The sequence below is a fragment of the Notothenia rossii genome (genome assembly GCF_949606895.1).
Source record: "Notothenia rossii genome assembly, chromosome: 9".
Classification (NCBI taxonomy): Eukaryota; Metazoa; Chordata; class Actinopteri; order Perciformes; family Nototheniidae; genus Notothenia; species Notothenia rossii.
In genome coordinates this window covers 67,130,766-67,155,103 of record NC_136907.1, presented here as the reverse complement: position 1 = coordinate 67,155,103, position 24,338 = coordinate 67,130,766, and the positions used below count along the sequence as shown (strand labels likewise).

The window sequence follows — 24,338 nt, the reverse complement described above, 5'->3', positions numbered from 1 at the left end:
CTTTTATCCTCAATGTTGTTTCATCTTGCAATGGCTCGTCATAGACCATGTGGATGCTTGAAGCAAGTTTCAAAGAGCAAAAGTAGACTCAAATATTACACCAGTCAAAATGTCCTTTGACTTCATAGATGGTGGTGACCTTAAATGCAGGTCACTAAAAGGGTGCTGAGACCTTTCAAAGACATGGACCATGGTAACCTCACGTCTAACCAAGTCATCCTTTAGAAGGAAATCCAGCTCCCTGGCATGGACGTTGTGTTCAATGTGTACCCTTACACCTTGCCAGCACACCCCTTCCCTGCAAGCCAGCGATTCCCATTCTTAATGCAGTCCACTCCCACACTAGGGGCCCACATGAGCTTCCTGAGGAAGTGCGTCCTTGAAGAGCTTGTCTCAACCATCTGTCACGGATGTCCCTGGACATCTCCCATTGATACTTATGGCTTCCCCATATACTAGAACAGGGGTCATTAATATTTGTATTACATCACAAAATGTAATGCAGTAGCACGAGCAACATTTCGATTAAAACAAGCCATGGTTTACCGCCATCTTCAAAGGGTCTTACCCAAATGTATGGTCTGATTTGCATTTACACTCTTCATTGCCATTAATCTGGATCGCATTATTGCTTTTGTTTCCATTAACTGTGCTGTCAAAATACATGAGAACCATTTTTATGCGGCAATGACTCAATATGCAATCGAATATTTCCGCATTTGCCCAGGGCGGAGTGCAAAATGTTATGTAAATCCCCTTAACGACCTTTTCAGGCTGCGTACAATCACCATACAAAGGTGATTGGCAGCCGACACTGCTGCACATTTATCCTTTTGCCCCAGCCGGTCTCTCTCTGTAGCGCCCCCTACTGTGCGAGGCGTGGGGTAGGGTGCCCAGTGGCACTTGTTGCCAATGGATGAGGCCAGCAGGGGTCCTCTCATGGCAACGATGCTGGTCGTTGTAATAATGTTTGGTTTGTTTCCTGCTTCACACCTCTTTTGGGATTTTGCCCGACCTATAATCCAGGACATGAGACGCAGAGGGAGGCATCCCATGCCTGTCCATCTGAGTTCCAGCCCTGCTTAGCCCAAACCAGCTCCTTTGTACGATTCACACAGCAGTCTATTGGTTGCCTTTGGGCCATTTAATAATGTGCTTCTATTATCATGATTATTATGATTATTGAAATGCCACACCATATACTGTACTAAAACTCAACAAGTTATTTGAATAATGTTGTATTTAATATTGTGAAGGCCCAAAACTTTTCAAATAAAACACTTCCTTATGCCTCCACACACATTCCCTCTGTCTCTGTCACACACACACACACACACACACACACACACACACACACACACACACACACACACACACACACACACACACACACACACACACACACACACACACACACACACACACACACACACACACACACACACAAATTCATGCACACACACCAGATCAGCGTTCCCAAGCCCCTCACTGAGCGTTTTTATCCTTGCAAGGCCTTGTCTCAGAGGGGAGTCGGCCCCTACTGAGATCCTTACCCACTTCCTACTGGGAAGCTTGTTAGCTCCTTGGCATCCCATTTCCTTTCACAAACTGCAGACAAGCCACTCTTTGCCGGATCAGCCATACATGTACATTGATTTAGGCATGACTGACTCAGCGACTTGGATAATGCCTCTCAGATAATACAGTAGTTTGTATACATTGCCCAGAAATGTCAAAAATAAAATGTCTTGTTTTAAAGGAGCTATGTTGAATCCTACTGTAGCTGTGCCGCGCCCCCCAGGTGGGGATAGGTGTTCTGGGAGCACATTTGACACAAATAAACAAGGGATTTAAAAAGAAAGAGAGAGAGAGAGTGAGTGCACACGTGCGGAAAAAACGTTGTCAAAGCTTTGATACAATTGAGGACATAAGAAGTTGTTTGTGTGTTTGTGTGTGTGCTTTGGGGGGGTAATAAATACACCCCCTACTTTCCTATTTCCAGTCCTGTGTCCGCACATCACAACTGTCAGTGGGTAGTGAGATATGAAGCAGAAAAGGAGAAACCGCGAAGGAGGAGAGCCATTCAAATGGATATTACCGCTGTGTTTGCCTGTGGAGCATGGAAAGGTGGATTTAGCACTACCCCTAGGATCTGTACTGTACATTCGGCTCACGGTACGTTATAAATGTATATTATGACAATGTCAACCCAATAAAGTGTTTTGTTTTAATTCCAGTTATAATCGTTATTCATAAAAAGATAGGTCAGCTGCTATTGGAGATGTTTTTTAATCTGGACACAATCCAGTTGATTTCTGAGCAATATTTCTGCCTCATATATCTTTTTGAAGCACAATGACAACTCGTCTAAGGAGATTTTCAGCCCTCAGGCATAATTTTTCAGCAAAGGGATTATCTCAGAGTCCAGATATGTGAATTGGCTACGGCAGAAGTTACAGGTGTTATAAGATATTATTTTAACAGCTTTCATTGCACATGTTTCCCCCTGATCTCTGTTGTCACACCTCAACACCTGCACCTGTGCTCTGACTCTGTGCAAAGAGGAGGATCGGGGGTTTGACTTTAGTTGCTGAATGGAGAATCACCAAATCTAGCAACAGGTTATTGCAACAGTTTACTTTTTTTTGTATCTGATTCTACTGTGTTGTATTTTATAGTAAGGAATTACAGAACAGTGCAGAGTTAAAACTGTTATTCTTTGATGTTTTATTTATTTATTTTTTTGCTGTGGTTTAAACAGTATTATGGTCTAGCTGATTCAGGTAGCAGAAAAGGGAGTAACTAACCTGTTTTGCATCACAAAGATGAAAAACAGGTTTCTTTTAGATGTCATTATTTAAGAAAATTGTTTTGCAAAAGATTAAAAAGTGATTCACTTTGAAAACACTTTTTTAATCCATCTGCACATATATATATATATATATATATATATATATATATATATATATATATATATATAACGGATTCCTCTTTTTCTTTTTAGAAAATAATATCCCCCCTTTATTCCCCATTATATTAATCTACCTCCATCCTCCAACCCTCTAGAGTAGACCAATCGAACAGTGCATTGTGAGAGGTTGCAATTGTTTAAGAATTTTCCAATTTCAGAAATGACACGCACTCGTTTTTCCTTAATAGGCAATTAAAGTACATTACTTTGTTTATCAGTCATTATAATAACATCCTTAGCAATACATTAGTACCAAGAATAACAATTTGTTGTGATTGGAGTCTTTTCCAATGTAAAATCAGAAAATACTTTTGCACCTGTGTGACCAGAACATGTGAGTGAAGTCTGCTGGAGAGCATCTGTCACGAATATCAGAGAGGTTTGGATAAATCTTTGTTAATCTAGCTTTGCAAAAATGGATCCTATGAAGTACTTTGAACTTAATGATGTTAAGCCATGCGCAGGAGGCGGATACATGTATTGCATCAAATGCATTTTCCCACTATTCACCCATGTATTCACCTCATAAATTAGGAGTGCTGCATATGTTTAAATGGAGGGCTGTGAACCCAATAATGTTCTTGTCTAGAGCAGAGACTTACAGGTTATTTTAATGTTACCCCCCGAACAAATGTAAATGGGCTGAATCAATTGAAGAAATAAATGTTTGAATAGAAAAATGGGTTAACATTGAATTCTGTATAAGGGGGGCACAGTCCTGTTAATAGGTTATATAAAACCTTAAGAGAAGGCTACGAGTAAAAATGTTTTGTAATGCAAATGTGATGTTCACAAGTTCCTAATTCTCTAGTTGTTTAAAAGTTGTTAAAGTAAATAATGATTTGAAACATTTCTGTTTCATTGCACCACGGCAAATAGATATTGAAAGCAGAGTTAAATCTGAGTATCTAAACAATTGCTTCTCTGTAAACACCTTCCACACACACATACAAAAGACAGCAGTTGCTGTGAAAATATGCTGAGAGCGATCTCTAAGGCATTTGGCAGGGCACAACCACAAATTATGGAGGCAGAGTGAGACAGCATTATGAGCCTTGACTGTGTGGTCCATCACCAACTATAGACCCTTTCCCCTCCCGCTGCTCTCTCCTGCCCTTCTCCCCTCCTGCTGCCCCCTCTGCTGGGGGTAGCAGGCATAGTTGACCCTGGTTAAAATTCAACCAGCCCAACAATAACGCGGTTAGACTTTCCCTTAATGAGATGGTCACGCATCAAAAGGAAGTGGAAGTAGCAGCATTTGAAAACAAATACCTCTATAGAAGATTCATTTAAACAGTCAGACTAGGAGAAGTATCCATACAGATTGATATCACCTAAATGAATCACCCTATAAGACCTTGGATGCGTGGTATCCGCTTTATTATGCACAAACCACAATTTAGAAGTTATTGGCCTAAAATAAACATAGCATATTTACCTGTAAGAGAAACAACTAACAATCTGTGGCATCCGAGACTTATTGATAACAGTGACTGACAATACAACACAATTCTAATTATATATGAACACATTGATTAATTAGATTTATGAATGAAATATTGTGGACAAGTAAATACCAACAATAATATATAAGTATATTGATACTACTCCATTCAACACATCTAAAACCAAAGGGGATCCTTCTCTTATCTTTGGCCTATTTATTGTCTTTTGAAAGACATGCCTGACCACAGATTGTATCTTATTTGTTGTTTGTGCAAAACCGTTGTGCTATAATAACAAAAATAATGTATCAATATATGCTCTACTAATTTAATTACATTTTATTATGTATGTCTGTGTTTTGATGCGATAATTCCCATTTGTCGCTTTTAAATGTCCTTTAAATAAACTTTACTTTAACACAAATTAGCATCATACACTGCCATGCACACTTAACATAACATAACAGTAAGATAGTAGAACAATTTAATCCCATATGCAGCAGTTAAACCACCTTGTAAACAGTGAACTAGGCCTAAATCATCATTATTTCATCATATCAATTGTTATAGATGGATGACAAGTCTCTCTTGTCTTAAATCAATATTAAACTATTTCAAACAGTGAACACCCTTGTCATGTTTGAATGTATGAATACAAATTAATTAAAATTAATAAAAGTTAATTACAGAGGTGGGAGAAGTACTAAGATCTTGTACTTAAGTACAAATAAAAAACTACTAGTGAAGGAATACTATGTTACAAGTAGATATCCTAGTAAAAGTCCAAAAGTATTAGCATCAAAATATACTTAAAGTATCAAAAGTTAAAGTAGCCTACTAATTATGCAAATCGGAACATTTCAGAATAACTTATTGTGTTTATCAAAGCTGGTAAAGTTGCTGCTAGCTGTACTTTGTATGCTGCAGGGTAGCTCGCGAATGTAACCTCAGGTGTATAACTAAAGTCTTATTTAAGTGTTGTTTATGTTTCACATTATTAATCCAAGTCTGCAACGTAGCTAAAGGTATTAAATAAATATAGTGGAGTAAAAGCACACTATCTCTGAATTGTAGTTGAGTAAAAGTACAAAGTAGGGGGAAAAATCGATTTACTCAAGTAAAGTACTGTCCAAATTGCAATTAAGTAGAGTAGTTGAGTAAATCTACGTAGTTACTTTACCACTGGTTAAACCGGGTTAAACCAACAAGGTGTCAGCGGTGCTTGTTATTCTTCCCTCCACCGCAAGGGGCGATATTTCCTGGTCGGACGATCACGGAAGTTGAGCTGGAACGGAACCTCTGACGTGTCAAAGCGTCGCCATTTTCCTGAGGAAGGAAACGCCTTGAAGAAGGAAGGAAACATCAACTGTGTAAGTGTGTAAAATAGGCTTAAAATAAGCGAAAAATTGGTAATTTTTCACTGAAGGTCACGTTGGTCGCATCAATAGCTATGCGTTGTTTAGCTGAATCGTCTCTGTGACTGCGTTTCCAATAAGTTATCCAGGACGCCGGGAGAAAAACTGACAGGGTGCTGAGAGCTAACTTTACCGATAATACTAGCTAACTTATCTTAATCAACAACTTACATTTGTTATTGTATTATTTTCACCACCACATAACGCCCACATGTCTTCTGTATTAAATTGGGATTAAAATATGAAACGAGAATCTTAGCAAGCAGGAACGTAGCCAATAAACTGGTCCGACAGGTATTAGCAATGTAGCAAGCTAACGTTGTTGTTTGTTTATTTAGGTTAGCCGGGTAACCTTTACTATTGCACCTTGTCAAGCTAATATGAACTATAATATACTTCAGAGAGCCTCATTTAGTCCCCACGTTGCTGAAATGGCGGTGTCCTAACATGGTTTTCATATATAAACTACCTTCACTAATACAGGACGACGGCTAATTGCTACCAAAGGCTAACCCATTTTGTGAACTCATCAGTCCGCAACCTTACGTTACACCCTGATTATGTAACAAACACATTGCCCATTTTGAGATCTTTTTGGGGGAATACATCTTATTGGACAAGTCGGGACTCGTTATTTTGTTTAAAAATATATAGATATCTGAAACAAACGACCAATTGAGCATAGAGATATTTCATTTCCGGTGTCCTGTAGGAACGTCATACGTCGAATCATCTTATCTTCCCAAGGATGTATTAACTGCACTTTGACTCATAGGACAATAAGTATCATCAGCAAGTGCGACACGTTGTCATTCCTGTCAGTAGAAAACAGCATTCTTGAAATAGCTTGTAATTTGCGATCCCACTCTATAAGTAATGTTGTGTTATTTCACATGTAATACAGTCTCTGAATATTTAGCAACACAAGTACAAGGAGTGGCTCTACACATTTTGCTTTAGAAAATAATTTTCCATCCAAGCAATTATCTTAAATATTATAGACAGATCCAGGGATGAATTGATCACTTGACCAATCTTTTAAGATGTGCACACAGTAACACGATTCACACTAATTTGAACACTTTGTCTTGTTTCTTTCCTCAGGTTTTTTTTTCTTTTGCCAAAGTAGGTTCCCTTCACCAGTCGCCATGGGGAATATGTTTGCAAACCTCTTTTCTTCTATGTTCGGGAAGAAGGACATGAGGATCCTCATGGTGGGTCTAGACGCAGCAGGAAAGACAACCATTTTGTACAAGCTTAAACTTGGCGAGATCGTGACTACCATTCCCACAATAGGTAAGTCAAACACTGTCAAATAGTGGGGTTAAGATGCACTTATTACTGTTGAATAAGAACTTTGTTGGAAATAATTCGATTATTTGTGTGTTTTTTTTATACAGGTTTCAATGTAGAGACGGTAGAATACAAGAACATCAGTTTCACAGTATGGGATGTCGGCGGTCAAGACAAAATTCGACCGCTGTGGCGTCATTACTTCCAGAACACGCAGGGTACGGTCAATTATGTTAAACTATCAAATACTGATATTTATTGGCTTTAAATCAGTAACCTGGTATTGGACTTTTTTAATAGTCACTAAATGCACTCTGCTTTGTATTTAAAAGTTGTAATACTTCCCAGCCACACTCATTTGTTCCCCATTTGCTCTTCCAGGTCTCATCTTTGTCGTGGACAGCAACGATAGAGAGCGATGCGGGGAGGCTCAGGACGAGCTCGCCAGAATGCTGGGAGAGGACGAGTTGCGTGATGCCGTGCTATTAGTGTTTGCCAACAAACAAGTAAGTTATACTTGTGGAAATCTTTTGATACAAGCAGGTGTTTATGAAAAACAAATGCCTTCCAGTTTTACCTGTTGTATTCACAGGGTTTGCTTCTAATGGTTTACCTGTTTTATTGTTTGTAGGATCTTCCAAACGCTATGAATGCAGCAGAACTCACAGACAAGCTGGGTCTCCACAGCCTACGTAACAGAAACTGGTACATCCAAGCGACCTGCGCCACCTCTGGCGATGGCCTCTACGAAGGACTGGATTGGTTGTCTGGTCAGCTCAAGAACCATTAATAATCACCTGCTATCCACAACTAATCTTCTCCACCCAATCTCTCACCTTACTATCTACTCTTAAGGTGTTGCAAAACTGAGTTACCTTCTTTAAAAAAAAAGTACTGGAAGCGGCCCTCACCTCAACTGTTATCGTCACAAACAAAAAGGCCAGTGGTGGAGGTGATCTATTCTTGTAAAGCTGTCAGGTTTTATTATTTTGTTTTATGTAACTGTAAATATGTTTGGTAATGGGGCAGCTTATTGCACTCTTACAAATCCTACCGTGGTTATTTCTCTTTCTGGCTGTTGGGCAGCCGTGTGTGCATTGAATAAGAAAAGGGAGGTGAGAAAAAGAATTTACCAGCACGTCGGCCCGGGACCTCAATGCAATCTGGTGGCTTGTTCTGGTGGTCACATGTACTGCAGGGAGTGATCCATGAGGGGCTTTTAATTTTCACAAAAACTGAATTAAACACTGATTCACTACTTGCAGCTACTGTGGTTACTTAAACCAGTAATTACATGTACCAGCCCCAAAATTATCATTTAGTAAACACTGGCATTTACTATTTGTACTCTGTACTGACATCACTTTGTCCCAGTTGAGAACTCCTGTCTGTGAACACTTACCAGCCTTTGTTATACAGTATGTTGGCTTGAATTGAGGAATGCTACAACAATATGACATCTACCTGCTCCATGGTTGTTTGAAAGGCAGTCAGTTGAGGCAGCATTGGGTTTTTGTATTTCTGAGTCTCAGGTTTATCATGTGCTGCCTTTGCAATATACTTGTTAGCAAATCTGCATGATGTGGTCGCTCGGAACATGCATATTTACTGGGTGTTTACATCTTAAGGCTGCACGGGAACTATTACTGAGTACTTATTTCATCAGCCCTATGCTGTAACTCGTGTGACTGTGTGTTAGGTAATTGTAACATAAGGAGTTGCACACTACAATGGCCCTACTGTCTTCACTAAAGGCTCTAGTAAGTCATTTCTTTTTTTATTCAGACTACGGTAATCAAATCTATGAAATTGCGTTTTGATGGCAATACAAAATCAGTGTCAGCTACATGTTTTACGAAGTGCCAGTATTTCTTTTCTCTGCAGCACGCTGTGCTTGGAACAAACATGAAGCCATACATATGCCTTCTTATCCAAGATACATGTTGCCTTTTTATTTTCAAGTTTATTTTCTAAAAAGGTGTGGGTTACTTTGCTGATCTGATCATGTCTTGAGGGTTCATCAAACTTTCTTTTGATTTATAACTGCCTAAATATTTGGAAACTATCTTAATCTCTTAAGTTTGTCTGTTTTTTTTATGTAAAGCTTTTGTTTTGTGAGGAAAAAGCACTGTAATTAAAGTGACTGATTAAAAAGTGTTTCTGCATCTGATTTTCATTCTCACACTATGCAATAAAACTAGCTTTTCTCCATACTTCGTAGTATTTTATTTTCCATTAAAAATGTTCACTGTTGCTACGTAAACAAGTGGAAATTGAGCTATCATTAATATCGTACTGAAAGACCCAAAAATGAATTTGAAAATGTTGTAATGGTGAGCAATGCACCAGGAACCTGAAATCCAAGCAGCTAAATTATGCTAATATGAATTGTATAATTTACAGCTATTCACAATAAAAAGTCTATTTTTTATTATTAATTTCTGACAAAAAACTTACAATTTGGTCTGTTCGTCCCACACATTGTCAGAAGTGGGGTTTTTTCATGGGCAGTTTTCACAATTATTGGACGTTATATTAACAGTGATTCATCCAAAAACTTGGTAATTAGTATGGGTTACTTACATAGTGCAGTATGTAAGCAATAATTCATGTATTTGTATTCATGTACAATGTTTCATGTGTAAAAGCATATGTGGTTTTTAGTTTGTGTTATTATCTACACTTCCTATGAAGAAAAGCAAACCGACAATGACCTTATTTTTGATAACCTGAATCTCCTCTGTAGCCAAAACCTGATATATCAGATGATGGGTAGGCATGGGGGGTATCGAATGAACATACTTCACTTTTAGCCTGAAGAGAAACAGACTTCAGGAAACAATACTTACATTTAACAACAAACCCAATAATCTGGTGTCATGGCAACATGTTGGGGCCGCCACCCTTTGACCCTAGGAGAAATGTGATGCCCCAAGGTGATGTAAACCACCCAATGTTTGGGTAAAAGCAGTAATGGGGAGAGCACATTGTGTAGGGGTGGCAATCAAGGACAGCATTCTTGCAGGTTGATTAGGCTGCTATGGTTAATGCAGCCAAGCCTATAAAACATGGCAAGAGAGTGTGGTGGTGGTGGGAGGGGGTGGGGGGCTGAGTCCAGGGTCCCTCAGAGGGCGGCTTTGTGTGGCCTCCTCTCCTGCTGCTCCGTCAGCTTGGTTTGTGTGTGGCCGTCTAACGGTGCTCGGCCATATAAAAGGACCAGCCTGGTTTTTTGCACTCTTCTTTATGAATGCCTTGCTCTTTTTTAGTGCACCCCCCAGGTGCCAGCCAGCAGAATACCCTCTTTCAGACCAATTCAAGGCAAACACAAACACTACACTCTATTATGACCAGTGGAGCGCATTCCAATGGTGTCGCACCAGTCAGCGAGCTGAACCTAGAACGGTGAGGGATTAAGGAACGTGGGCATGGGTGGGAACAGAAAAGGGCCGAGCTGCTGGGTGGTGCAGGGGGCGCAGCGGGATGGACGACATGAGCAAGGAAGACAGAAGACATCAGGGAGCATCTTGAAAAAATGTATAAGAAAAAACATTGAAAGAAACACACTCTTGACTTCAAACATATTTATTTTTGCAAGACAGCTGCAATTTTTATATCTAAATATTTTTCTCTGTAAAGTGGGTGTTAATGATACAAATGTTCTGTGCTCATGACACAAATGACCAGAGGTTTTAAAAGTTAAAGCGTTGTAAAAAAAAATACTGCCATTTAAACAGAAATGTATATAAAGAATGCTAATTCAATCAGAAAATTATGTTTTGAACTTTAATTCATCCTGTCAGCAAAAAGAAAATTCATGTTCTTATTCTCTAGTCAAAAACACTAAAAGCTACCAGACATCGGAATTAATATAACATTTGTATTGTTATCTTACACTGTGTTTCGCAGTAGATCAAAAATCTAATAATCTCAATCTCAAAATATTTTCATATTTGGTGGGTTGATAGCATTGTGTTTTCTTTAAGAACAAAATTCTTGCCAAACACAACCAAAAATACTACGAAAAAAACAGTGTCTAACGATGACCAACTTATTGTGTGTACGAGTTAAAAACATAATCCTGTGAGTCAGACATGGACCTGTCTCCTTCCACAGTCCGTTTGGCTGCTCAGGGTAAATGAGGTCTCCGGGGCCACTCAAGCTGCTGTAGAGCGGTCTGTCCCCGTTATGCGTGTTTTGAATTGAGGGAGGGGAGGGGAGGGGGGGACATTAGTCGTCCGAGTCTGTGTCGTGGCGCCGCCTGTGGCTTTGTGTGTGACCAGCAGGGGCTGTCTTGTGGCTGACAGGGTTACGGGGGACAGGACAACCCCCATCAGAGGAGTCTGTGTCATGCCGCTGTTGTCGATGATGGGGGTAGGAGGGCTCTCGCTCGGCCTTTGCCCCCCCCCTTGAATGGCTGTCATGGGGTCTGGCTCCACTCTGACTATGGTATGATGGATTATGATGATGGTGGTCCTTTCTGTGCCTGAAGTGTAAAAGGAAACAGACAATCAATGATGGGGTCGTGGTGAATTTGATGGTGTGAGGCTGGGGAGAAGTTGCTGCCAGATAAGCTTTAAAGTGACCGAAAACAACCAAAGACACTTGTAAGTGAATATAACTAGCTAATGTGAGGATAGATGTTTTATATTAACTTTAAATCATAAATGATCTGCACTACTGTCATACGTTAATGTTTAATTGCAATTCCTCTCTCACCACCACATAAATTATAGCCAATCTGGTAAATCCCGACTAATCCACCACACCTGATTTACAATATATATGAAATGTCTTGTCATAAATGCACCTTAAATCTAAAAGGTCATGTTTCCAAATGGTGTGAGTAACACAGTGCCTGAGTGCCCTCTAGTGCTGGCAGTGAAAATCGTTTGGCTCATGGTAAGTCTATTAGTTTGCAAATATGGTTGCTAGACAGGACACAGTAAAATGGCCAATATATTGAACAGAAATAGAGATAGAGATGTTCTTCTAAGCACATAAGAATCGGAAAATGTTTTATCCAAGCCATACTATGCAGTGTTTCTGTTTTTAGGTCCGCACTAAGAGGAATTAAACATCTGTATGGAAAAATGAACCGACCTCTTCCTGTCGTCATCTGACTCCGAGGAGGACGAGTCTTTTCTTTGCCTCTTCTTCTTTTTCTTTTTGTCCTTCTTGCTCTTCTTCTCTTTCTTTTTCTTTTTGCTGTCGTGCCTACGGAGTCAAATCAAAAAGGGTCAGAATTTGTGATGTTTTGAAATAAATTGGTTTTCATGAAGTTCTCTTATGTGGCTAATATAATGGATACTTACCGCTGTTCGACCTCTCCTTTTTCAACACTCTGCTGAGGCGCCTTTGTTGCTGAGGATTCTGGACGACTTTCTGTTTTGCAGTGCTGCGAAGAAAAACATTTCTTTAATCTCTGCATCATTTAAATGTAAATCCAATGAAATAAACTTTCTGTTTGAACTCTCAACTTTGAAAGTCTCTCTTTATTTCACTAACGTTTTTGACCTCTGCATCTTCATTAGTCAGTGAGAAATAACTTACCGTAAAAACAGACAGGCCTATTTTAGCTGCCTCCTTTTCCTTTTGGGACAGCACCATTTTCTTTGACCCTACGCTGTAAGGGAAACGATCATTAATTAACAAACATTTTACAATCATAGCACAAATTAAGATAAAAGTCCCTCTTGCTAACACTTTAGTGTCAAAAAGAACACTTGTTAAAACATCTTAAAAGAGAGACTAAATGTTTTGAAAATGTTTCCTAGACACTGTACTTATACATTTGCTGATTTGTTTTATGGTTTCTTATATCCCAAAGTTCACAAAGTTCTAACCTGGAGCTTCCCAAGCCGGAGACACGGTCCACATCTCTCTCTTCACCATCAGCATCTTCCCTCCGGCAGACATCTGCAAGGTCCTGATAAGAGAGTTGGGAAAATTAATCATCAAATTGTATTTATTGAAATTCTATAAAAACGTATGCTTTTGAGTGAAAGCATTACCAAACAAAGCGACATACCTCTTTGGTCAGGCCAGTTGGTTGCCTCTTAATATTCTTGTGCCCTCTACGTGGAGAATATAAATAAATACATTAACTGTTTTTGTTCACCCACATTGTATCTATTACATGTTATATGTTAGGTATACTTACAGGGCAGCCATCAGTGCCTCATGCTCTGCAGCCTTGACGGCAGCTATTTCTTCCTCTTTGGACAAAGGTGCACCGTCTTTTTTGTCTTTTGCGTACCATGACAGATCTTTGCCTTTCTGCCATCGTCCTACTGGTGCCATCAAAGAGTTGCCTGGAAACAAAGCCAAACAAATATATTGTTGATATCTTTGATGCAACAAATGAAGAAGGACTTTTGACTTTTTGAAAAAACACATATTTGGGTTGCACCGTCTCCCCAGTTCATCCGTGATTTCACTATACTTGTAAAATCATCTGTGGTAGTAATAAGCCTTTTGATGTATGTAGGTAGATACGGATGTAGAAGATGCTTTACCCAGCTAACTCCTATATGATCCAGGATAGGAAGACCTGAGATTTACTTTGTGTCATGCTGTGATCTGAAATGGTATCGTCTGTAACATTCATTAATGGGCTACTGCCTGTCCTGGTCAAGACATACATTCAGGCAAAGTTTATCTTCAGTCGCCTTTAAAAGGCTATATTGGCTAAATAAATTGTAATTAAATAAATGTCTATATCATCCTTTTGTGTTCCAGCTGTGGTGGGCGCTACGTAATTCTTGTTTGGCATGCTGACATGTTGCCAGCGGTGGGATACGTGTGTGCTCAGAGAGAGGGTGCAAAGACAACTTGGACCTGCAGTTTATAGAGTGGAAACGGTAATACTACTGAATAGCTGTACACTGTGTAATGAGGGACTCCAAAACAAAAGGTATGGAGAAGATGCTTGTGCAGTACTGACGCTTTGATGTGTAATTTAATTGTGATTTTAAGATACTTTCTTTAAGCAGGAAACAGCTATTAGCAATGCTAGCTCTGGTTAGCTCAGATAGTTTTGAGACTTACCGAGATAATTTTCTCTGTGTTTATCGCCCTTCACGTCATCCCAGTTGAACTGGTCCTGGCCTCCCCTGACCCCTCCAGATCTGGAGGAACCAAACATTTTAATCGGCTGCCCTGAAGACTTATGCTAAGGATAAAGTGTGTCGTTAGCCCAACAGCTGACTTTAGCCACGTTAGCACACATGCGGCCTTCAGCGTTCAGACATCCGGGTAGTTTTGGGGTCAGGAGTGTTGATGGGAACAACGTGTTTCCTGGTTATAGTGTTCTCTCAGACCCTGGAAACTGATCCGGTTACTTATTTTGCCCGTTATATCCTGAAGAAAAACGACAAGGCGTAAGAATACTAACTGGATAAAACAGCGTTTTACTGAAGCTAGGCTATGCTATATAAATAACGTAACTTTGCGCCAAATAAACAAAGCAACATGAATAACAATGCGCGTGTATGTCTCCCCGTTAGGTAGAAACTGCAAGTAACAGTGAGTTACATACATATAATTAATAGTGGCTGCATTTGTTTCGCCTGTACTCTTTGGATAATAACACAAACCACGTTTCTGTGTTTTGTCGCGCTTTTTCCGATGCTCGCGAATACGTTGATGTTTCTGCTCGTGTCGATGACGTAGGCATCACTATTTCCTTTAATGGCTCTCACAGCAAAGAATCAGAGCAGATGAGGAAGAAAACAAGCCGGAGACCAGCCCAAAACGGACTAGCATAAAAACCCGATGTACATGAGATATTTTTCCAGGCTATTCTCAGGTAGGAGGGAAAAATACATCTGCCCTTTTACCACTGTGGCTATTACTGCCATTCACCCGCTCCTGTGTGAGAGGAGTCAGATTGTTCCTGCAGGGGAAGAAGATGGGTGTTGTGTATTTACTGAGGAGGCACAAGTTAAGATGATGTAATTTTACCTGTAGTATAATCATCCTTTAAATAGCCATTGGGTTATTAACGTTATAAAAACAACCCCATAGACGCCGTGTTGTTTTTATATCTCTCAAAGTGCAAACCATTTCAAAATGCTATTGCACACAGATCAAATGTTCATACGCTCATTTATGTTTACGTTTTATAATTTAGAAATCAAAATCCTAATTGCTGAGTTTTACAGTCACGGTCACTACTGCCTCTTTACTCTGCATTTCAATCTAAAACATTACATTTTATTGCTTTTATAGCAGTGAGTCAAAGTGCAGGTTGAAGTGCCCTATGCTGTTTTATCTGCAAGATTGTTAACACTTAACACCCACCCTTTGATAGCATAAGATATCAAGTGCTACTTTGCTTTTTGTGTATAACACATCTGAATAGAAACAAAATATTTAAAACATGAGTTTAAATTGAGAGATCAGAGCACACAACGTAATAGGGACGAGAACTGGTTGAACATGTGCCCACATAATCTCGTCTGTTTCTGGGTTAACTGGACTAAAACACCTCAGTTGTGTTTTGACATAAACTTCATGGGGTAAGATAAGATACAACTTTATTGATCCCAATTTGGGAAATGTTTTGTACTTTCTAGAGCTGTTTTCAGTTTTATGAAAAGTCTTATACGTTGTTTTTTTCTATGAATGGATTAACAGTTTGTCGGAAAGTGTTCATATCCAAATAGCTTGTTTGGTCCAACCATAGTTTATACCAAAGATATTCAATATATGATCATACAAAACAGATACAAGAAAAATACAGCATTCAAGTATCACATTTGGGACCAAAAACCACAAATGGTTGATTAAAAACGTATTGTTTCAGCTCTTACACTGAATAACCTGCAGACTGAAGGTCTACCACCTGATAGGTTCCACATGATTTACAGTTTGCTTCATGCAATTATCAATCACATGGGGTTCAGTGCACATGATTAAAGTAAACCCACACGTCTCTCATTTCCTGTCACGCTGGTAATGGTTTAGTACAAACGCTTGATTATTTTGTGTTGGTAGATATGTAGCTGCAACTGTCAAAAGCTTTTGGACACTTTTGTACTAGCTTGAAAGGATGTCCTGCACCTTGAATGAACCATGTTGCTATTTACGGGAAGCCATCAAGAGGCAATCGAAAGTGACCCTTGTCATTTGCACCTGCACAGAAAACCATCTGGTTTGCGAAGAAACGAGAAGGCTTGTAAGGCCGTATACTTTATCCATGGCTATAAAAAAAGGCTTGCCAATGCCCAGCCCAGCTTACTTTTGTTTAAAAAAATATATATATACAGTATATACACAATATGCATTATTTATAATTTGGTGCATACAAAATATTTAATATTCTGGCTATTTGCCAATATAACTAATCATCGTGCAATCTACTTATTTATATAAATAGTTATCATGGCAATAGGCCATATTTAATTTGGTCTTAATGTACATTATTTTATTTAATATCCCGTTCTTGTACATATCATATTCTATTTACATGTGTATAGACTTCTTGCATTATTTTTTATTTTTGTATTTTATTATATTTGTTGGAGTAGCTCAGGACAGAAGAATTTCATTGCCATTTCTACACTGTAGCTTGGGTCAATAATTGATAACACGATTATTAAAAACGATTATCCATTTACTTTGAAAACATCCATTTATTGAAAAAAAAAATGTGAACAGTATGTTTTTAACAGTTGATTACCATGAACTTTAAGTATAATTCAACTGAAAAACCAATTAAAAAAATAATTAAAAAAATAATAATTACAAAAATAAATAATCGTTTTATTTCGATTATGTTGTTTTCTAATCGTTGCAAGCCAAAATCGTAATTGCGATTGAAATACGATTAATTGAGCAGCCCTAATGTGCATATGACAATAAACATTTGAATTTGAACTGATACCTGCCGATTAAATAGCAATAGACCTAAAACTAATAAGAACAATGGTAGACATTATCTTCTCACTGTATTTCTTTGAGTGGCGCAATAGTAACTCTATAGCGTGTTTCCTGTTGCACAATTTGCTTGAAAGATGCACATAGTCGTTACTGAGAACCAAGCAACTTCTTATTGCATTGATTTCTTCAATTTTAGAAAAGAAAAAACAAACAGAATGGAGAGTTTCTTCTCAGCCTTTGGACTAGAACCAAAACACACAAACGGGTCGTATAACTATCACATAATTCTGGACACATCTACTCAACATTTAAAGTGTAGCTCTATGAAAAACCGAATCTACTAGTGGTTAAACATGGCCCTGCCCTCTCTGTGTGTGTCCCCTCCCTCCTGGGCTTGTACTTGATCTGCCCACACACATCACACACCCTTCCTGCTCATTTGAACCATCTGCTTGAGCTCTGTACGGATTGACGGAAGGTAAGCAGGAACATAGCTTCATCTTAACTAGAGTAGCTTCCCTTAGAAGTACCGGCACTGAAAGAAAAGTTGTGTAGAATATACTGCAAGATTTTGAAGTAGCTTTTTTGCTAAATTGTAAAGTATGGTATTCAGGGTCATTCAGGTCTAATAGCAACAGAAGAAGATTGACACACAGGATAGTACAGAGTTAACAAGTCAGTAATAGTTTTAATGTAACTATTAGGTAAGGTAAAACACTTTGTATACCTTTTATTTATATATACAGAAAGGAGTAAGGACTCTTTTTAATATAACTAAATATCTAAACATGTCTTTGCGAGGGCAAGTATGCCTATAGTTGTGTTAGTGAATGGATTGTTGCATCAGGAAGTTGACTTTTAATATGAGCTCATGTCTTTGTTGATAGCAGCATTCCCTGTTATGCAATGGTTTTTCTTAACCTTTTTTTTTTTTTCCTGCAATCACAATCAGAGAAGGGCTCTCCAATTAGTGAGTAAGTGTTTCTGCACCATGGTAACCCAACAGCTTGCCAACCAGCCAATTGCCTCTGCTCTTTTGGGAGATGTTTTGGTCTCTTAATTCGGTCCACCTTTACAAAACGCTGATTTATCATTTCGTCATATTTATCCCACAGGACTGAGCGAGGCTTGTCTGAGCCTGGAAACCACTTGGTTGCTTTGGGAAATCTTTCTAAAGAAATATATTTTTGCACAGACATTTGGTCCCACAATGACTCATGGCAGAGGATTTTAGTGGAGATGTGTCATGGCTTCAGCCTCACCCACTTGTTTCCTTCACTAACCTCTCCTCCTCTCCTTTCTGTTGCAGCTATGGCTGGTCCCAGGCCTGTGGTGTTCAGCGGCCCCTCAGGGGCGGGGAAGAGCACTCTGCTGAAGAAGCTCATGAAGGAGTACGACAGTGTCTTTGGCTTCAGCGTGTCACGTAAGTGTGCCAACATTTAGATTTGATGGTGTTTTTATCAATCTTTTTTGGGTCAATGATCATACCATCGATCCAGGAGATGTATATGGGTGTAAACATTTCTACTCAAAACACATTTAATTTTTAAATTCAAATTGCAATAACTTATTATTTTATTCATCAAATGATCTGCTGATTATGTTCCTGATTCATTAGTTCAATACAAAAAAAAATCTAAAAGCACAAAAAGCAAATGCTCATCAATTTCCCGTGATTGTTTAAACAAAGATTAATGGATTATAAAACAGATAATCGTTGAATATTCAGAATATAGAAGATGGACCCAGCGCATTTTTGGCATTCGTTTTTTTTTTACATTAACTGCAACATAAAGACACTTATTTGATTAGTCGATACCATTAAAGTCCTTTTTCATGCCAAACATTCCCTGTTTCCAGGTTCCCAAATAAGATGATTAGCTTAGAGTGATAGGAAACTGAATATGTTTGCATTTTATGGACCAAGGATATAAAAAAAAAAAAAAAAGTTGGATAAATGAAAAATTGAAATAAAGTACAGAGTATGACATGAATGTCTTCTTATCCTTCAGATACAACTAGAAATCCTCGACCTGGAGAGGTGAATGGCAAAGGTAAAACATCTCTCCATTTTTACAACCACTATAACAGTAAATCACCTTTATTGTGTCAGTTAAAGTGTAACTTAATCTGTTATATTGTGGATGTCTCCTTAACTGGGTTTCAGATTACCATTATGTCACACGAGAGGCGATGCAGAAAGCCATTGACAAAGGTGAATTCATTGAGAGCGCAGTGTTTTCGGGGAACATGTACGGGACGAGTAAAGCTGCCGTACAAGCCGTCCAGGCCAAAAACCTCATCTGTATACTCGACATCGACATGCAGGGTGTGAGGAACATCAAGAAGACAGACCTCAATCCCATCTACGTCTCCATCCAGCCGCCGTCCATGGCAGTCCTGGTAAGCACAGAAGGACGTTTATTTTATTTGAGAAGTTCCTGGTGGCCCGCCAGAGAGGAGTTCCTGGGTGTGACCTTGAGTTTGCTTTGAGCCACAGATGACTACTCATACAGGTTTTGAATGCTCTTTGAATCATATCTGAATGCCTTCTGTATTGTTTCAGGAAAAACGTTTAAGAGACAGAAAGACAGAAACAGAGGAGAGCCTCCAAAAGCGCTTGCATGCTGCTCAAGTGGACATGGAGTTTTGTATGTATTTATCATTTATTTAAAAAAACATAACTACACTAATGTTTAAAAAAACATGACTGAACATAATATGATATCCTTTCAGGTAAAGAACCAGATATATTTGATGTTCTTATTATCAATGATCATTTGGACGAAGCCTATGGGCAGTTAAAAGAAGCTCTCAGTGAGGTGAGTAACCATTGCAGAACTCTGACGTCGATTCAATAATCAACACATATCAAAACAGTTTTACGGCTTTGAGTTATAAAAAAAGAGGCATTTTAATACCCCCTGAAATTTGGACACTGAATGAGAAGGTTGTTATGTGTGAGAATGTGTTGAATCTGACTTTGTAAAGAAGAAAATCTCAGGCTGTCCAAAATAAATCTTAACTACTGCCTACTCTATATATCTGGGAGTTCTATTTACTGTGAGCTCATTGGCTAAATGAAAAAAAAACACCTTTATAACGGTGGCTGTTGAGCGATCAATAATAAATATGGCTAAATAACATACTGTGAGCTATTCTGTTGAGTTGCACGGATGTAAATTCCCCCTGGTAAGCAGTGATGCATGATATGTGTCCAGGGCTTTTATTACTCATTGTTGAAGATTTGTTTGACTAACATCATCAACTTGTATTGGGAGTATAATAAAAAAAACGTTTTGTGTTTCTCTAGGAAATCAATATGGTCAAGAAAGCCAGCTTGTCTTCATAGGAGCAGCTTCCCGACACCTTTTCTGTTCCGTCCAGCCACTCCTGTCAAAACCACAGACCTCCATTCCCGTTGTGAACATTCCCTAAGATGGTTTGCTAAGCTAAGGCAAACACATCGCTTAGCGTATACAGAAAGGCTTAAATATTGTGTTTATAGGTAGTTATTACCAAATGATAATGTACTAAGAAACATCAGTTTATTTACTGACATTTAAACCTTTCCATATTTTTATTTTATGAACAAATTGACTCCAATAATGTTTACTTCGTATGTTACTGGCATGGTATGCTGGATGCTCGGTTAGCCTTTGTTTCTACTGCTCACGGTTCCGTGAGGATAAACTGGTCTTTCAAGGGTGTGGAAAAGTCTTGGTGGATCTTGATAAGTGGTAGTACGTTATGGTAGTCCTTTGTGTAAGCGGTCATATTGTGTTGATTGGAAAATAGATTTACAGATGCAGATATCTGCACATGTAGTTAAAGAAGGAAATGCATCTGAAAGCTCAGCATTACAACTGATATATGAAGAGAGGGAGAGAAAAACATGGTGGCTGTTTACTTTCAAGTTAACTTTACTGTTGAAATAATAAAACGAGTTCAGTGCTTTGAACCTTTTTGTAAAAGATTTGGGTAAACTTTCACAAATCTCCATTTAACATAGATCATGTAGGGCTCTTAGGAATACATCTGATAATAAAGGTAACAAGTGTTTATAACGAAGAAACACATCTAATGTCACCTTGCCTTGTTTTGTTCGGGGGGCTCGACAACAACAATTTTACTGTTTATTTTTACAATTGTATATTTGTAAACTTTTATATTGTGTAACTATCATTTTGCAGTGTCACTGGTACAGTAAAATGACATGAGTTGTACTTGTTAAAGGAAAAAATAAATGTCATGGTTTACTTTTTTCTATATTACTCATAATAAAGCACGCCAATCTCCTTTACTGTAAAACATATAAGTAGGGTTTATGCTGTTATCCTGTAAAGCCTTTTTAAGACCATGGGAAGGTGTGTAACAAAGATTGATATCAGTATAACACCGAGAGCTGGAAACACAATCTTGTTGCCTAAAACACACATACAGTACTTTTTATAAGGGTACAATACATATAGATTTTTTATGATTATATTGTGTGTGTGTCATGATGCAATTAAAGTAATGGGAGGTCACGATTTTGAACAATAGATGTTGAACTTTGCTGAAAGGTAATATAAGAAACGTTGGTGAGTTTCAGGGGAATTAAGTCATGTAGGAGTTCAATCTTAACAAATAACATTTCATGAACCGGTCTGTGGATGATATGGACCAGATATATAAACAATCTGTTCTATGTACATATAAATGAGTGTTTGTAAAACTGGAATGTGTGGTAAGAATAGGCACACCTAACAAATACCGATAACGCTTAGATATGTTGAATATATCATGAAAAACATCTTAGAATGGAAAAAGTTTTAGGCAATCATTTAAAAAGAAATCACGAAAAAGAGTATATTACGTTGAACATGTCATTGAAAAGTTATACAATAATATGTCAAAAATGCAATAGAAAAAAAAGTAAATGTATAGTGTTGATAAATATGAAAAAAGTCATAGTATGTTGATTGTTAGTTTGGAATTGAAATTCAATACAATTATAACCAATTTAAATAAGTGAAGAGTAAGAACCAAACAATAGTATTTGGTCAGTGGGTAATTTATATAGAACAAGCAATTTGAATGCTTTTTAATGTATGGTCTCAGAGAAAAAGAAAGTTTATACGTGTAATAATAAAAGCTACATGAAGTGTTTGACATAAGTTAGTAAAACAGGGTCTGCGACAAGAGTGACATGATTTCCAGTTACTTTAATATTCCTTTCTGGGTAAAAAAAAGGTTTCTTTAGCTTATTTTTTGTCTTCATTTCATATTTTGTGTGTGTCCTTTTTAACCATAATTTCATCATGATGATAATGAGTATTGTTAACACTTAGGGTCTTTGTGAATCCTTAAAACAATCGTATAATGCCGGTTAGCACTTGTTCCTCTTGCCCTTTGTTTTTTTTTCTTCTTCGTTTTTTTCTGTGTTGCCTTGCCTAGTCCACCTGGTTTTGTGTTTAACTGTTTTAGCTTTATTTCACTAAAAGCTCACTTTTTGCTAACTGTGACAGTAACGAACAACAGACCGCTGTCACAATTTGTCAAGGTGGAAAAACACAAAGACAAAGTAAAACAAGACAAGACAGAAGAATATAGATAAGAACACAAAACAAAAAGAATCCCTGAAATAATCCGAATAATACATTCTTATACTGTAATGCAGGTCTCTTTCCTGCAAATGGACCATTTTGCAGAGTTTTGGATGATGATTAAAAAGGGGGTTTAATCCATAAAATAAAGATAAGTGCAAAACATATATTCATGTTTGCCTGTATCTGTGCCTGTGTGCATGTATCAATGGAATGGAATCATCAGCGGAACTGGTGGTCATAGCAACCTGGAAATTCTAGCAGTCCAGAACCCCGGACTACACAGAGGTGCATTCCCTCAGCCTCTTTGACACATTTGACAACCTTTCAAAGAGAAGGCAGAAAAACAGAGATCAGTTTAAACATCCAGTTCCAGCACGAAACAAATATGGAATTGATTGATTTCAACTCAACTGAAAAGGACCCTCCTATTAACTTCTGTTTGTCAAAAACCAACCTGGAGTTGGAGTTTGATAGCAATCTCGAATTTGAGAGAGCGGAGTCCACAGCAGCCCTGAAAAAGGCGAAAGATATCCTGCAGACTGAGCGCCTCCTATTCCAGCGAGAGATCACTGACCTCCAGGAGACAGAGAAATCGAAAACGACCTGTCTCGCTCAACTGGAAGCACAAACTAGTACGCTCATGGGCGCTGTAAATGAGGCTCAGCAGGAGCTGAAGATCAGGACTCTCCAGTGGCAGGAGGAGAACATTGTTCTCACTGCAAAGCTGGAGGTATCCCATGTCATCCATCTTGCCCAGCTAGAGATGCATGCATCGGAAAAAAAGACCTTTGTGTCTTTGCTTCAGGAAAAAGCAGAAGAACATCTTGAAGGGGATCATGTCCTTGAACAGCTGATAGAGGAGGTTGGGAAAACAAAGACTTCCTACGAGACTCAGCTCGAGGAGCAGCAACAGGCACATCAAAAGCTTGTGGACAATCTGAACGAGGCTGTGCAGAAGATGGAGCGTAATTGCATCCACTTGGAGGAGAGCAGGTTGACCGTCCTGCGGGACAAAGAAAGGCTGAAATATAATCAGCAGATGGAGAAGGAGGATTGGCAGAAAACAGAGAGCTACTTAAAGTCTCAGATTGAGTGCCAAACCCTCCAAAAGAAGGAGAAGAAGAAGTGGTTCAAGTGGCAAGGGAACAGGCCAACCCTCCCTCAGGACTCAACAAATGTGTCGCGCAACCTGCAAAAGAAAGAGCAGAAGTGGAAGAGCTGTAAATCGACCCTCCTTCAGGCCTCACTGAGGCTTGAAAGGAATCTGCAGGCGAGGGAGCAAGTGTGGCAAGAGGAGAAATCCACCCTGCTTCAAACCACAGACTGGCTGAAAAACCATCAGCAGGCGAAAGAGCAAGAGTGGCAGAAAGCAGAATCCTCCTTGAAGTCCCAGCTGACGGACCTTCAGAGTCTGAACTCCAAGAGGAAGAAGGAGAAGACCTGGTTCAAGGGCTTCTTCTAAAACCCTGCTCCGAGTGTTTGCGCTGGGTCTGTAAGGCCACAGCAACACCTTAAGCTTTAATAAAACTGCATGTTAAATTATCTGTGGGTTGTTGTTAAACATACATTTTGAATTTAATTTCAGTCATGTGTACATTAAGTGTTTTGTTTTAAATTATAAATCAGGGTAAAAGCATTAAACTGAACTAAAGTAGACCCAACTTTTCAAGATTTTATGTTTATGTTTTAGGATGTTTTACGTTCCCTCCAAATCTAGGGGTACGAAGGGGAGTAACAAAAC

General features: G+C 38.6%; 3 protein-coding genes across 4 annotated transcripts; 2 read left to right on the top strand and 1 right to left on the bottom strand.

The window, feature by feature from the left end:
* The first annotated feature begins 2,042 nt into the window (after positions 1–2,042).
* On the top strand, positions 2,043–9,281 carry arf1 (ADP-ribosylation factor 1). Of its 2 annotated transcripts, XM_079648535.1 has the most exons (6): positions 2,043–2,175; positions 5,664–5,788; positions 6,937–7,127; positions 7,232–7,342; positions 7,506–7,630; positions 7,756–9,281. In XM_079648535.1, the coding sequence occupies exons 1-6, from the start codon at positions 2,044–2,046 to the stop codon at positions 7,912–7,914; spliced, it is 843 nt and encodes a 280-aa protein (XP_079504661.1). In that variant the 5' UTR covers position 2,043; the 3' UTR covers positions 7,915–9,281. The 2 variants fall into 2 exon arrangements, with proteins under 2 accessions (XP_079504661.1, XP_079504662.1); XM_079648536.1 differs by lacking the exon at positions 2,043–2,175 and having other exon boundaries at positions 5,646–5,786; positions 6,936–7,127.
* A 1,409-nt stretch (positions 9,282–10,690) lies between these two features.
* cUnh1orf35 (chromosome Un C1orf35 homolog) lies at positions 10,691–14,734 on the bottom strand. Its single transcript, XM_079648096.1, has 8 exons — positions 14,172–14,734; positions 13,285–13,435; positions 13,153–13,198; positions 12,968–13,050; positions 12,675–12,747; positions 12,437–12,519; positions 12,225–12,338; positions 10,691–11,607 (listed from the first exon to the last, which is right to left on the bottom strand). Exons 1-8 carry the CDS (start codon positions 14,266–14,268, stop codon positions 11,352–11,354), a joined length of 903 nt encoding a protein of 300 aa, XP_079504222.1. The 5' UTR covers positions 14,269–14,734; the 3' UTR covers positions 10,691–11,351.
* Positions 14,735–14,751: 17 nt separating this feature from the next.
* Positions 14,752–21,265, top strand: guk1a (guanylate kinase 1a). Its single transcript, XM_079648097.1, has 7 exons — positions 14,752–14,931; positions 18,316–18,429; positions 19,019–19,060; positions 19,174–19,409; positions 19,573–19,657; positions 19,743–19,828; positions 20,320–21,265. Exons 1-7 carry the CDS (start codon positions 14,898–14,900, stop codon positions 20,356–20,358), a joined length of 636 nt encoding a protein of 211 aa, XP_079504223.1. The 5' UTR covers positions 14,752–14,897; the 3' UTR covers positions 20,359–21,265.
* Positions 21,266–24,338: the final 3,073 nt, after the last annotated feature.